Source organism: Podarcis vaucheri, assembly GCF_965113315.1.
Source record: "Podarcis vaucheri genome assembly, chromosome: 16".
In the NCBI taxonomy this organism is placed as follows: domain Eukaryota; kingdom Metazoa; phylum Chordata; class Lepidosauria; order Squamata; family Lacertidae; genus Podarcis; species Podarcis vaucheri.
In genome coordinates this window covers 3,054,180-3,069,024 of record NC_138754.1, presented here as the reverse complement: position 1 = coordinate 3,069,024, position 14,845 = coordinate 3,054,180, and the positions used below count along the sequence as shown (strand labels likewise).

The 14,845-nt window shown below is 48.0% G+C and overlaps 1 protein-coding gene across 2 annotated transcripts in view; it reads left to right on the top strand.

The window, feature by feature from the left end:
- Positions 1–2,461: 2,461 nt before the first annotated feature.
- TUFT1 (tuftelin 1) overlaps positions 2,462–14,845 on the top strand; it is a 55,506-nt gene continuing 43,122 nt past the window's right edge. For both annotated transcript variants that reach the window (XM_082202408.1, XM_082202407.1), the window contains exon 1: positions 2,462–2,652. In XM_082202408.1, the coding sequence (XP_082058534.1) occupies positions 2,536–2,652 (117 nt within the window). In that variant the 5' untranslated portion in view covers positions 2,462–2,535. The remainder of the gene's footprint in view (positions 2,653–14,845) is intronic.

Sequence of the window (14,845 nt, the reverse complement as noted above, 5' to 3'; positions counted from 1 at the left end):
GGGAGTTGTGCACAACTTTCCTGCCCGGCCTTCTGCTTCATCTGGTGGCTGATCTTCTGTATTTTTAAGAGCAAGCTGTCTTGCATAAGGATAGAATCATAGAATCTTAGAAGGGGCCCCAGGGGTCATCCAGTCCAACCCCCTGCAAGGCACAAATCTCAGCAAAAGCATCCATGACAGACGGCCGTCCAACCTTTGCTTAAAAACATCCAAGGAAAGAATGTTGTAAACAAAATCTGCCCTTTTTCCCTTATGGGGTATCCAAGAGCCCATATAGAGTCCTTATGTGGGTTCCCTATTGGTAGGAGAAAATAACAGAGGCCAAGCAGAGAATATCGAGAAGCAAAGCAGCTCGTAAGCCTGATCTTTAGTGATCTGTTGCAACAGGGGGCTCCCCTCACACGCAGGAAAGGAGAAGGACCTCGAACAACGTCTAGACATTTTAAATTCCCTGCCCTGGAGCTCAAGACCACCCCTCCACACATCATACATACATTACAGAAGGGGTGTAACCCAAGACCACCACCCCACATACCTACATCACAGAAAAGGCGGTCTACAGCAGAAATCTGAACGCATTTTCCCTGTCTGCCAGGTTATATGCCTTTCCTGATTGCCTTTCCTGATAGTCTGTCACCCATTAAAATGCTGATTACTCAATTCCTGATACAGTGGGAAGGCTCCCTGACCCCCCCTACTTGCAGAGAAAACATTTGGTCAGCTTGGGAATCAAGAATGGTTTCAGGTTGGTCTTCCTCTGCTGATCTATGTACTTGCTTGGTTGGTACACTTATGAACATTTATTATATATCTAGGGACGTGGGTGGCACTGTGGGTTAAACCACAGAGCCTAGGACTTGCCGATCAGAAGGTCGGCGGTTCGAATCCCCTCGACGGGGTGAGCTCCCGTTGCTCGGTCCCTGCTCCTGCCAACCTAGCAGTTCAAAAGCACGTCAAAAGTACAAGTAGATAAATAGGTACCACTCTGGCAGGAAGGTAAACGGCGTTTCCGTGCGCTGCTCTGGTTCGCCAGAAGCGGCTTAGTCATGCTGGCCACATGACCCGGAAGCTGTACGCCAGCTCCCTCGGCCAGTAAAGCGAGATGAGCGCCGCAACCCCAGAGTCGGCCACGACTGGACCTAATGGTCAGGGGTCCCTTTACCTTTAAAAGAGGATTGGATGTATTAATTAACGGAGGTTACCAGAACCTCCACAGCCAGAGGCAGCAGTGCGTCTGAATACCAGTCGCTGGAAACCATAGGAGGAGAAAGAGTTCGAATCCTGACGGTTCCCCACAGGCCTCTGGTTGGCCAAGGTGAGAATCAGAAGCTGAACTGGTTGCGCCCCCTTTGGCCCGATTCGGCAGGCTTTCCATATGTTCTTAATCCTGGGAACCGTAGTTTCCCCATGGGCAGATCTAGAGTTCCCAGCACTCTTAAAAAACAACAACACATTGATTGCACAAAACTGGAAGACTGGAGAAATACCAACTAAAGAACAACGGCAATAGAAGTTGATGAACTATGCAGAACTGGCAAAAAATGACAGATAGACTAAGAGAAAAAGACAACAGAGACTTTGAAAAAGATTGGGAACCATTCATATTATATTTGCAGAAACAAAGAAAGGCAATAGACTGGATGGCAGGATTTAAATAAACATCCACATTATCAGCATCAGAAAATGTTTAGAAGATGGTGAAATAGGATGGTGTATTTACTTTTATTTCTATGTTTTTAGGTTTGATGTTATGTCTAGTATACCTGAAGGAGCGTCTCCACCCCCATCATTCTGCCCGGACACTGAGGTCCAGCTCCGAGGGCTTTCTGGCGGTTCCCTCTCTGCGAGAAGCGAAGTCACAGGGAACCAGGCAGAGGGCCTTCTCGGTGGTGGCGCCCTCCCTGTGGAACGCCCTCCTACCAGATGTCAAAGAGAAGAACAACTACCAGACTTTTAGAAGACATCTGAAGGCAGCCCTCTTTAGGGAAGCTTTTAAATAGATTATTGTATTTTAGTGTTTTGTTGGAAGCCGCCCAGGGGAAACCCAGCCAGATGGGCGGGGTATAAATAAATAAACAAATTGTTGTTGTTGTTGTTGTTTTCTGTTGAGATAGCAAAGCGGGTGAAAGGAGAAACAAACCAGAAGCGGAAGTTGGGGGAAGTCTTGGAGGGGAAGGAGGGAGGAATATATAGTAAATGTTCAGAATTTGAGATGTATGTAATGAATGAAATAGGAAAATGAATATTATTATTTTTAAACAACAACACCACCACATTCCCACGGGAGAATGTGCTTTAATTCTGTCGCTGTGCATGCAGCCTCCCTGATGTTTTTGAAGGCTTCCTTCCATCGTTGGGCCTCCATGATGTAATTTCGAGGGAATGTGACAATTAGGAGGAGGAGGAGCAGCCCAAGGGAAAGATGGAACGCCTCTCTCAGCCGAGCTGGAGGTCAGACCGGCTCAGGCAGGTGAGGAGGAGAAGAAGAAGAAGGAGAGGTTGTTGTCGACAGATGCTCCGAGCCGAAAAGGCGCCATGGCCTCCTGGAACTGTCCCAGGAGGCTCTCCATGCCGGCCGGAGGGATAGGGAGAAGCTGGCTGCACCCTCATCTCTGGGGCCCAGAGGAGGAGAGGAGGGTCTTCTCCCCCCAGGTGAGTCTCGGAAGGGGAAGGGGCTTCCCGCAGAGTCTGCTTGGTGACCTGGGTCGGCAACTGGCGGACCTTGTGCCAAATTTGGCCCAGGAAGGATGGATGAACTGGATTGGGGACCTTTCGGAAGCACATTCGATCCCCACAAAAAATATGGGAATTGTCGTTTGTCGAGGGTGCTAGGAATTGTAGCTCTGTGAGGGGCGAACTAAAGTGTTTCCAGGATTCTGGAGGGGTAGGTGTGTTTTAAATGTAGTTTGTTGGGGTGCTGGGAACTGTAGCTTTTTTAAAAGAGGTAAATGGCAGTTCTCAGGTTATTGGGGTGTGTGGCTGCTTTAAATGTAGTTTGTCAGGGGTGCTGGGAAATGTAGCGCTGCGAGGGGTGAACTGCAGTTTTCAGGATTCTTGGGGTGTGTGTGATAAAAGTTGTTTGTCATGGGTGCTGGGAATTGTCGCTCTGGGAGAAGTAAACTATAGTTCTCAGGTTATTGGATGGGGGTGTTAAAAGTAGGTTGTTGGACATGCTGTGAACTGTAGTTCTGTAAATTACAGTATACTGGGTTCTTTTTGTGGGGGAGCAGTGCTTTAAAGATATGGTGTGCAGGCGACACTGGGAAGCAAAATGGCACTAGATGGAGATCTGTCAAGCGATTTGGGGCCAAGGAAGCTCACAGCTGACCCCTTGGGCAAAATCCGCTCCGTCTAGACGTCATCCCTAAAGTGGGATAAACGTTTCTCCTAGGTCTGTGAGGATGAGGCCAGATAGAGCCTCTCCAGCCAGGAGTGGTCTACCTGCGGGGAGTCCCTGGAGGTGTTCCCGCCTCAGAAAGGGGGGGTCTATCTGTCTGTTGGTGTGCTGAGTGCTTTGGTGAGAGAGAGAAAAAGATGTCTCTTCATTTTATATCTTTCAGAGGAGGCTCTCGTAGGAACATTGGGAGCTGCTGGCTCCAACCAAGTTAGCCCAGGGGTTCATTTAACTCAATATTGTCTACACTGACTGGCAGGCTCTCTCCAGGGGTTTCCGGCAGGCTCTCTCCAGGGGTTTCCGGAGATCTTTGGGATTGAACCGAAAATCTTCTGCATGCAGGGCAGCTGCCCTGCCCATTTAAGCTGCAGTCTTTTCCTTAAAAAGAAATTAAGATTCCAATCCTCAGCGTTCGAAATATGGGGCTGATTTAAAGATAGGAAGAAGACGGGAAGCTGTTTCCCAACCCTACCAAGAGATGCCAGGAATTGAACCCAGAACCTTCTGCACCCAAGGTAGAAGCTCACCCACTAAATCCTTCTCCTGCAACGAGTGTTTACATGCTGCATTTGACAAGTACAGTGGTGCCTCGGGTTACATACGCTTCAGGTTACATACGCTTTAGGTTACAGACTCCGCTAACCCAGAAATAGTGCTTCAGGTTAAGAACTTTGCTTCAGGATAAGAACAGAAATCGTGCTCCGGTGGCGTGGCGGCAGCAGGAGGCCCCATTAGCTAAAGTGGTGCTTCAGGTTAAGAACAGTTTCAGGTTAAGAACGGACCTCCGGAACGAATTAAGTTCTTAACCCGAGGTACCACTATACACAAGCTGTGCAGCCATGTAGCTGCTCACCTCTCAGGTTCAACGACAAACGTGTTCACTCTTTCCCACAAGTGCCGCCCACGGCTGGAAGCAGCCTGTGCTCCGTTTAATGCGCCGATGAGTCTTGAGTCTGTGAGATGTGCTGGTCAGAGTGTTGGACCGGGACCTGCGCATTGTCCGACTGCTTTAAAACCTCCTGACGACTCGAGACAGCGAGCCACGCTGCAACAGGCAGAAAACAGATGCCTGCTCTTTTTTATTTTCTCAAAAAAGTATATTCATTTTATAACACAAATAAAAAACACAAACAGAAAAGACAAACGATACAAACCAATTCTTGTCATATCCTTATTTTTCTAAACATTGTTAGGTGGGCTTCCCCAAGTCCCCCTATCTGATTTTCATTTTACTTCATCTTTAGCAGTTTACATATATCATAATTTCTAACCATCTTTTTTTTTTATCACACTTAAAATAACTTCACCTTTTATCACTTGCAAATAATACTGTTTTAAAATACCCTATCTTCTACTTCTAACCCTACAGCCTATATCCACTTCCAAAGCTATTCTAAGATTTAAATATTAACATATTTTTTTCAAAATAAAAAATTCCTTCCTGTAGCACCTTAAAGACCAACTAAGTTAGTTCTTGGTATGAGCTTTCGTGTGCATGCACACTTCTTCAGATACACTGAAACAGAAGTTGCCAGACCCTTCTATATAGTGAGAAGGTGGGGAGGGGTATTACTCAGAAGGGTGGTGGGAATGGGAGATTGGCAGATAGCTGAGATGAGCCTGTTGACGACTCTTAACGACTGCAATAGGTCTTACAGGAAAAGCCAAGGGGTGAGAAGGTGAAAAATGGCTTAGTCATGTATAATGGGATAAGAATCCAATGTCTTTGTTCAAACCAGGTCTCTCCATGGTTTTAAGTTTGGTAATGAGTTGCAATATTTTTTTCAAATATTCTTTAAACTTCTTCCAATCTTCTTCCACTGTCTCTTCTCTCTGGTCTCGGAGTCTCTCGGTCAGTTCGGCAAGTTCCATCTAGTCCATCATCTTCATCTGCCATTCTTTGATAGTTGGTAAATCTTGTTTCTTCCAAGTCTTCGCTAAACGGATGCCTGTTCTTGAAGCAATTTGACTTGGTACGGCAGGAGAGGGGAACCTGTAGCCCTTCAGAGGCAGCGGTTGTGTAGTGGTTAGAGTGCCGGACTAGGGAGAGACTCGGGTTCAAATCTCCAGTCGGCTGTGGAGCTTCAATGGCCCAGTCACGGCCTCTCAGCCTAGCCTACCTCACAGAATCGTTGTGAGAAGAACCTTGGGATATCAATGTAATAAATATTGGAGATGAGTTATTTCAGGGCTTAAGATGTGGTGGTAGCGATTGCACGGTTATCTGTTATTGAGGGGCACCCAGGCTATTGGATGGGGTGGCCTTGCACCCCAATAAACCCTAGTTCTCTCTGTGTGTGTGTGTGTGTGTCAGAGAGTGATACACCTGCTTTGGTGTTGAATATTCACTGACGTGTGCTTGACATATTTTCAGCAGCTTGATTAAAAAAGAAGTCTGTACGTGTGATTAATCCTCTGTAATTTGACTCATTTAATCAATTAAACAAATTAGCATTTGGACAAAACCTCAATATGTTTTCAAGGTATTTAAGGACGCGTCTGCTGACACGGCGATGTGATAAGCAGAGACGCCCTCTCAAGGAAAAGGCATATGGATGGGCTCATCTTGAATTCTGGTAGCTCATCCAGATCTCAAGAAGCTAACACAGCAGAAGGGGTGTAATTTGAACTCAGGGTCTGATTCATTTGAAAGAAACCACTTGTGTTTTTTGAAAAGAAAATACATTTGCATGTCGATGGAGAAGTATATTCAAATCACCTGGAGGAGGCAGTCAAATTTAGATAGGAAATATGTCATGCATATCTGACAAAAATTTGCAGGCTACAGACTATTTGGTGTGAAGACTTGCAGGCGGAAGCGCTGAAAGGAATTTATTTATCTTTTTGGTATAGCTTTTCTGTTTCATTTTTAACGAAAATGAATATAATGCATATAAGAGAGAGAACAAGCATAGCAACAGATAACAGATGAAAATTAAAAGATGAAAAGCAAAACTATAAAACTGATACCGAAGGGAACGGATCCAGCAAATGCAGGTTTTCTCCTTCTTCAATGTCCTCCTTTAAAAAAAAGAACTTCTCTCTCCATTACCGAGGAGGCAGGTTTAGTCGTTGTTTGAAGACTATCCCTGCCTCCGGGTCTGGCCTTGACCAGATGGGTACTGGAATCAACAGGGGAAACCCACATAACCTGAAGGTGTTGCTGTGTAATGCCAGGTCAATGATGAATAAAACCACTGCCATCCACGACCTGATTGTGGATGGAGGATTTGACCTGGCTTGTGTGACAGAGACCTGGTTGAATGAGGCAGACGGGCCTGTCCTTGCTGCCGCTTGCCCACCGGGTTTCTCTTATGCACAGCAACCCAGGTCATGTGGGCGGGGAGGGGGGGTTGCAGTGATTTTTAGGAAGTCATTAGTTTGCATCAGGCGTCCTGTTGGGAAGACCCAGTTTTCTGAGTGCATGTTCTGGAAGTTGGGCAATAGGGGCAGTACAGGATTCCTTTTGGTGTACCGACCTCCCCGCTGCACCAAGGATTCCCTGTCCGAGCTGCTTCAGGTCGTGGCGGATGTTCTCCTGGGGACACCTAGTTTGGTTGTCCTAGGGGATTTTAACATCCACGCCGACACGACCTTACAAGGGGCCGCTCGGGACTTCGTGGAAAGCATGGCCTCCATGGGGCTGTCCCTGAATAAGTTGGGCCCAACTCATAGTCATGGACATGCCTTAGACCTGGTATTCACCTCTAGCGACGTGGGTGATCTGACACTAAGTAAAAATGAAACCAAAGAAGTGCCATGGTCAGATCACTTCCTGGTGCAACTGGACTTCTCCGCGACCCTTCCCCTCTGCAGGGAGGTGGGACCAATTCGGATGGTCCGCCCCCGCCACTTAATGGATCCAAATGGTTTCCAGAGAGTGGTAGGGGATGCTTTATCCCATGTTGATGGCCTTTCAGCTGATTCCCTGGTGGCCCGCTGGAATGCGGAGTTAACCAGGGCTATCGACTGTCTGGCTCCGAAGCGCCCTCTCCGATTGCATGGAGCCCGGACAGCCCCGTGGTTTTCCCCGGAGCTGAGGGCAATGAAACAATCGCTGAGACGGCTAGAGCGTCGGTGGCAAAAAACTCACTCCGAATCTGACCGGACACAGGTTAGAGCTCAACGTCGAGCCTACCAAGTGGCGATAGCGACGGCGAAGAAGACTTTCTTCACCGCCTCTATTGCATCTGCAGAAAATAGTAGCAGGAGACTCTTTCAGGTGGTCCGCAAATTAACGGAACCACCTTTACCACCGGGGCCTTGTAAAGACCCCAAGATCTCCTGCAATGATTTTGCAAAGTTTTTTGCAGATAAAATCACTCATATTCGGAAGGAGCTAGACACCACCGTGGGAGCAGGGCCGGGGCGGGAGAGTGCTAGAGCCCTGTCTGGTCAAGTTGCATGGAATCAATTTCAATCCGTTACCCCCGAGGATGTGGACAGGCTGCTTGGACGCGTGAAACCAACCACCTGTCTCCTTGATCCTTGCCCATCCTGGCTAATAAAAGCAAGCCGGGAAGGGCTGGGCGATGGGCTCTGCGGGGTGGTGAATGCTTCCCTCTGTGAGGGAACATTCCCAGATCCGCTGAAAGAGGCGGTCATTAAACCGCTTCTTAAAAAACCATCTTTAGACCCGGCCAGTATGGCCAACTATCGCCCAGTCTCAAATCTTCCATTCTTGGGCAAGGTGATTGAGCGTGTGGTTGCTGAACAACTCCAGGCACGCCTGGAGGATGCGGACCATTTGGATCCCTTCCAATCAGGGTTCAGGCCTCATCATGGGACTGAAACTGCCTTGGTCGCACTGGTTGATGATCTCCGGCGAGCTAGGGACAAAGGTGAGAGTTGTTTCCTAGTTCTGCTGGATCTCTCAGCGGCCTTTGATACAATCGACCATAACATCCTTCTGGACCGTCTAGAGGGGTTGGGAGCTGGGGGCACTGTTATACAGTGGTTTCGCTCCTTCCTTCTGGGCCGTGTTCAGAAAGTGGTGGTGGGGGATGAGTGTTCAGACCCCTGGGCCCTCACTTGTGGGGTGCCTCAGGGTTCTGTCCTCTCCCCCATGCTTTTTAACATCTATATGAAGCCGCTGGGAGAGATCATCAGGGGGTTTGCACTGGGTGTCCATCAATATGCAGATGATACCCAGCTCTACCTTTCTTTCAAATCAGAACCAGTGAAGGCGGTGAAGGTCCTGTGTGAGTGCCTGGAGGCGGTTGGAGGATGGATGGCGGCTAATGGATTGAAGTTGAATCCTGACAAGACAGAAGTACTGTTTTTGGGGGACAGGGGGCGGGCTGGTGTGGAGGACTCCCTGGTCCTGAATAGGGTAACTGTGCCCCTGAAGGACCAGGTGCGTAGCCTAGGAGTCATTTTGGACTCACAGCTGTCCATGGAGGCGCAGGTCAATTCTGTATCCAGGGCAGCTGTCTACCAACTCCACCTGGTACGCAGGCTGAGACCTTACCTGCCCGCGGACTGTCTGGCCAGAGTGGTGCATGCTCTAGTTATCTCCCGCTTGGACTACTGCAATGCGCTCTACGTGGGGCTACCTTTGAAGGTGACTCGGAAACTACAGCTAATCCAGAATGCGGCAGCTAGACTGGTGACTGGGGGCGGCCGCCGAGACCACATAACACCAGTCTTGAAAGACCTACATTGGCTCCCAGTACGTTTCCGAGCACAATTCAAAGTGCTGGTGTTGACCTTTAAAGCCCTAAACGGCTTCGGCCCAGTATACCTGAAGGAGCGTCTCCACCCCCATCGTTCTGCCCAGACACTGAGGTCCAGCGCCGAGGGCCTCCTGGCGGTTCCCTCATTACGAGAAGCGAAGCTACAGGGAACCAGGCAGAGGGCCTTTTCGGTGGTGGCGCCCGCCCTGTGGAATGCCCTCCCATTGGATGTCAAGGTGATGGACAACTACCTGACATTCAGAAGACATCTTAAGGCGGCCCTATTCAGGGAAGCTTTTAATGTATGATATTTTAGTGTTTTTTGGTTTCTGTGGAAGCCGCCCAGAGTGGCTGGGGAAACCCAGCCAGATGGGCGGGGTACAAATAATAAATTATTATTATTATTATTATTATTTTTAAAAGCACAAGGCAACTTACAATAACATGAATATAACAACATTTCTCTATCTCTCTGTCTGATCAGATGTAATACATATTGAGAGGGGAGCTTGCTATCTTTAATGCTCTTTCAGGATAATATTCAGTAGCTGCCTGTCCAGCAGAAAACTCCCAGGTAAAGCTTTCCCCCTTAGCACAGAGTTGCAGTGAAGGACATAAGCTACACCTGCAGAATTTCTGCCTGTCACGTGGTGTCTCTGCCCCCCAAACGATGGCAGCCTCCGTTTCTTTTGGCCAAACAAAGTTCCTGTTTCCTTTTTTTAATTCTGTGACTGTGCATGGACCATATATTTAAAGCACCCCTCCAATAATGTTGGGAACTGTAGTTTTTTATGGGCGCTGCGAACTTGCAGATCAGTGAAGGGCGAACCGCACTTCCCAGGATTCTCGGGGTGGAAGGGATGTGTTTTGTGTACACCCCGCTCAAGTTCCTTCTCGGCCTCACCTAATTAAAATTCCTGACCTGTGCAGGACGTATTTAAATTTGTTTTGTTCTTTGCATTGTTCCAAAATGTCATTGGCAGTGACATTACCAATGCCTTGAGGGTGGACAGGACTTCCTGATGACTTCCAGGATACAAGTTCCAAGAACAGAGTTGCTCTTCGTTATGTGTCATGTGTGTGCAACTGCTTTTTTTTCTAATGCCATTGTCTGCAAACACTTTCCCTATTGGTTGACCTTCTCTGATGACACAGAATGTTCAGCTGCCTCCAAAGGGCAGTTGCGGAATGCAGAAAAACGGATGGAACTGCAGAGAGTTGACAGGCGGGAAATTAGTATTTCTGTGGCCAGAAGCAGTTTTAGGAAGGGAGGAATATCAAATATGGCACAGAGGCAAAGAGATCTCTTGAAGCGGAGTTGAGGAGTCAAGGGGCTTGGGATAAAATAAGGGGGTGCTAGGACAGGACATCACCTTGCCAACAAAGGTCCGTATAGTTCAAGCTCTGGTTTTCCCAGTAGTGATGTGTGGAAGTGAGAGCTGGACCATCAAGAAGGCTGATCGCCAGAGAATGGATGCTTTTGAATTCTGGTGCTGGAGGAGACTCTTGAGAGTCCCATGGACTGCAAGAAGATCCAACCTCTCCATTCTTCAGGAAATCAGCCCTGAGTGCTCACTGGAAGGACAGATCCTGAAGCTGAGGCTCAAAGACTTTGGCCACCTCATGAGAAGAGAAGACTCCCTGGAAAAGACCCTGATGTTGGGAAAGGTGGAGGGCACAAGGAGAAGGGGGACGACAGAGGACGAGATGGTGGGACAGTGTTCTTGAAGCTACCAGCATGAGTTGGTCAAACTGCGGGAGGCAGTGGAAGATAGGAGGGCCTGGCTTGCTCTGGTCCAGGGGGTCACGAAGAGTTGGACACCACTAAACAACAGGACAGGACAGGTTTTGTGTGTCAGCGAGGGGTTCAGAGAGGTATAGATGGCTGAATTTCACACCGGTATAAAGCCAGATCTTTGGTTTCTGTAATATTTCTTGGATTGAGGAAGAATAAGCTGCGTACACACATTTAAAGCACATTTAATGCACACACCAAAGATCCTGGGAACTATAGTTTACCTCTTGACAGAGCTACAATTCTCAGCACCCTTAACAAACTACAATTCTTTTTCTTGGATTTGTGTGTGTGCTCTTTAAATGTGCTTTATAGAAAGACCCCGGACTGAAACCCCACAGAGGAAACCAGCGTAGGCAATACAGTATGAAGCTAGGCAGACCATTGGCCTGACTAGGCATAAGCTCTAGATAAGGCTTTCTAGAGCAGCCCTGTATTCAGGAACCATGAGGACTAGCCTCTTACTTTAAGAGAGAGGCTGTAGCTCTGTGTTTGAGCACCTGCTTCCTATGGCTCAGCTGTATAGGATAAACATGCAAAGACACACAGCCGTTTGCAAATAGACAGAAGCAGCAGGCCTAGCTTTATTGCTCTAACTCTGATGTTTATTTAAGGAGAAAATGCAGGGCTTAAAAAAAAGGGTTGTTTCTAGTTCTCATGATTCTATAGGGGGGGGGGACCAAATTACTGATGAAACTGCAAGGAGCTTTTCCTAAGGGTTCAGCCGGAGCAAAAACAAACAAAAGCCCTTACCCAATTCTTGTTTTCGTTTTAAACCTTACGATTCTGGCAGGGTGAGTGAGCCCTGTAATTTATCCTTAACTCCTTGGGGTGTGTCTCTCACACAAGCGCTGGCCTTTCCTTACATCAACAACCGGAACGGAGAATAAAAAGACACGGATGTGTTCACATCAAAGAACTTTATTCCTGTCCTGGGTTTTCTCTTGCCTCGCCTCCCAGCCCTACCCAGAGCGTGTTTGAGATCTGCTGCTAGGAACTACGCCTTATCCCTTAAATATAACAGTTAAGTTTCCAGTTCTCATGGTTTTGGTTATAGGACTGATTTAAATGTGAACACAGCGAGTGTAGTTCTGTATACAATATATTGATTTCAGGGTGGTTTTTGACAAAGTCCAAGTGATATTCTCACGAGGAAGCTGGTAAACTGTGGGTTGAACAAGGTAACTGTTAGGTGGATTTGTAGCTAGTTGACTGACCGAACCCAAAGATTAATGCAGTGGTTCTCCACCTGTGGGTCCCCAGATGTTGTTGGACTACAACTCCCATCATCCCTAGCTAGCAAGGCCGGAGCTCAGGGATGATGGGAGTTGTAGTCCAACAACATCTGGGGATCCACAGGTTGAGAACCGCTGCATTAATGTTATACTGGGGGAAAGTTGGCAAGTGGGGTGCTGCAAGGTTCTGTCCTGGGCCCGTTGTTGTTCACTGTCTTCATAAAAGACTTGGATGAAGGAATAGAGGGGGTGCTCATCAAATTTGCAGATGACACCAAACTGAGAGGGGTAGCTAATGTTGCAGAAAACAGAATCAGGATTCAAAATTACCTTAACGGATTGGAGAACTGGGTGCAAGCAAGCTAAGAAAAATGAATTTCAATAAGGGTAAATGTAAGGTTCTCCACATGAAGAACCAGATGCACAAATATAGGATGGGGGACACCTGGCTTGCCAGCAGTACAGTGGTAGAAGGTAAAGGGAGCCCTGACCATTAGGTCCAGTCATGGCTGACTCTGGGGTTGTGGCGCTCATCTCGCTTTACTGGCCGAGGGAGTCGGCGTACAGCTTCCGGGTCATGTGGCCAGCATGACTAAGCCGCTTCTGGTGAACCAGAGCAGCGCACGGAAATGCCGTTTACCTTCCCACTGGAGCGGTACCTATTTATCTACTTGCACTTTGACGTGCTTTTGAACTGCTAGGTTGGCAGGAGCAGGGATCGAGCAATGGGAGCTCACCCCGTCACGGGGATTCGAAGCTCTAGGCTCTGTAGTTTAACCCACAGCGCCACCCGCGTCCCTTAAAATGAATTTAAATAGGGGCAAAAGTAAGGTTCTTCACTTAGGCAGGAAGAACCAGATGCAGAAATACAGTGGTACCTCTGGCTATGTACTTAATTTATTCTGGAGGTCTGTTCTTAACCTGAAACTGTTCTTAACCTGAGACACCACTTTAGATAATGGGGCCTCCAGCTGCCGCCACACTGCCACCGTCCAATTTCTGTTCTCATCCTGAAGCAAAGTTCTTAACCCGAGGTACTATTTCTGGGCTAGCAGAGTCTGTAACCTGAAGCATCTGTAACCTGAAGCACCTGTAATCCGAGGTACCACTGTATAGGATGGGGGATTGCCGGCAGTACATGCAAAAAGGATCTAGGGGTCTTGATGGACCCACAAGCTCACCATGAGTCCACAGTGTGATGCAGCAGCAAAAAAAGCTAACGCTATTCTAATCTGCATCAACAGAGGTATAGTGTCCAGACCAAGGGAAGTAATAGTCCCACTCTATCCTGCCTTGGTCAGGCCACACCTGGAATCCTGTGTCCGGTTCTGGGCGCCACAGTATAAGAAGGATGTTGACAAGCTGGAACGTGTACAGAGGAGGGCAACCAAAATGATCAAGGGTCTGGAAACTAAGCCTTATGAGGAATGGTTTAGGGAGCTGGTTATGTCTAGCCTGGAAGAGAGGAGACTGAGAGGAGATATGAGAGCTATCTTCAAATATCTCAAAGGCTATCACATGGAAAGATGGAGCAAGCTTGTTTTCTCCTGCTCTGGAGATTAGGGTTTGAGGCTCTTGTCCAGCCCATTACTGAAATAAGACACCAAACCAGCACATTCCCCGCTGCACTTTCTGATGTAAAGGCGAAATAAGAGCTGTGTGTCATCAGCAAATTGATGACAACGCACTCCAAATCTCTGGATGACCCTGCTCAGCAGATTCAGATCGATGACCACTGACTTGGACGGTTTTGAAAGAACGTTGGATGAATACAGGGAGGAGGGGGGCAGCTATCAAGGGCTACTAGCCTTAGTAGCTATGTTTTGTAGGATCCTAAATGGGGAGAAGGACGCGGGTGGCGCTATGGGTTAAACCACAGAGCCTAGGACTTGCCGATCAGAAGGTTGGCGGTTCGAATCCCCGCGACGGGGTGAGCTCCCGTTGCTCGGTCCCTGCTCCTGCCAACCTAGCAGTTCCAAAGCACGTCAAGGTGCAAGTAGATAAATAGATACCACTCCGGTGGGAAGGTAAGTGGCGTTTCCGTGCGCTGCTCTGGTTTGCCAGAAGTGGCTTAGTCATGCTGGCCTCATGACCCGGAAGCTGTACGTCGGCTCCCTCGGCCAGTAAAGCGAGATGAGCGCCTCAACCCCAGAGTTGGTCACGACTGGACCTAATGGTCAGGGGTCCCTTTAACTTACCCTTTAATTGGGGAGAATCAACAAGCTTAGATATGCAGATGACACAACCTTGATGCCAGAAAGTGAGGAGGAATTAAAGAACCTTTTAATGAGGGTGAAAAAGGAGAGTGCAAAATATGGTCTGAAGCTCAACATCAAAAAAACGAAGATCATGGCCACTGGTCCCATCACCTCCTGGCAAATAGAAGGGGAAGAAATGGAGGCAGTGAGAGACTATACAAAGGTCCGTATAGTCAAAGCTATGGTTTTCCCAGTAGTGATGTATGGAAGTGAGAGCTGGACCATCAAGAAGGCTGATTGCCAAAAAATTGATGTTTTTGAACTATGGTGCTGGAGGAGACTCTTGAGAGTCCCATGGACTGCAAGAAGATCAAACCTCTCCATTCTGAAGGAAATCAGCCCTGAGTGCTCACTGGAAGGACAGATCCTGAAGCTGAGGCTCCAAGACTTTGGCCACCTCAGGAGAAGAGAAGACTCCCTGGAAAAGACCCTGATGTTGGGAAAGATGGAGGGCACAAGGAGAAGGGGACGACAGAGGACGAGATGGT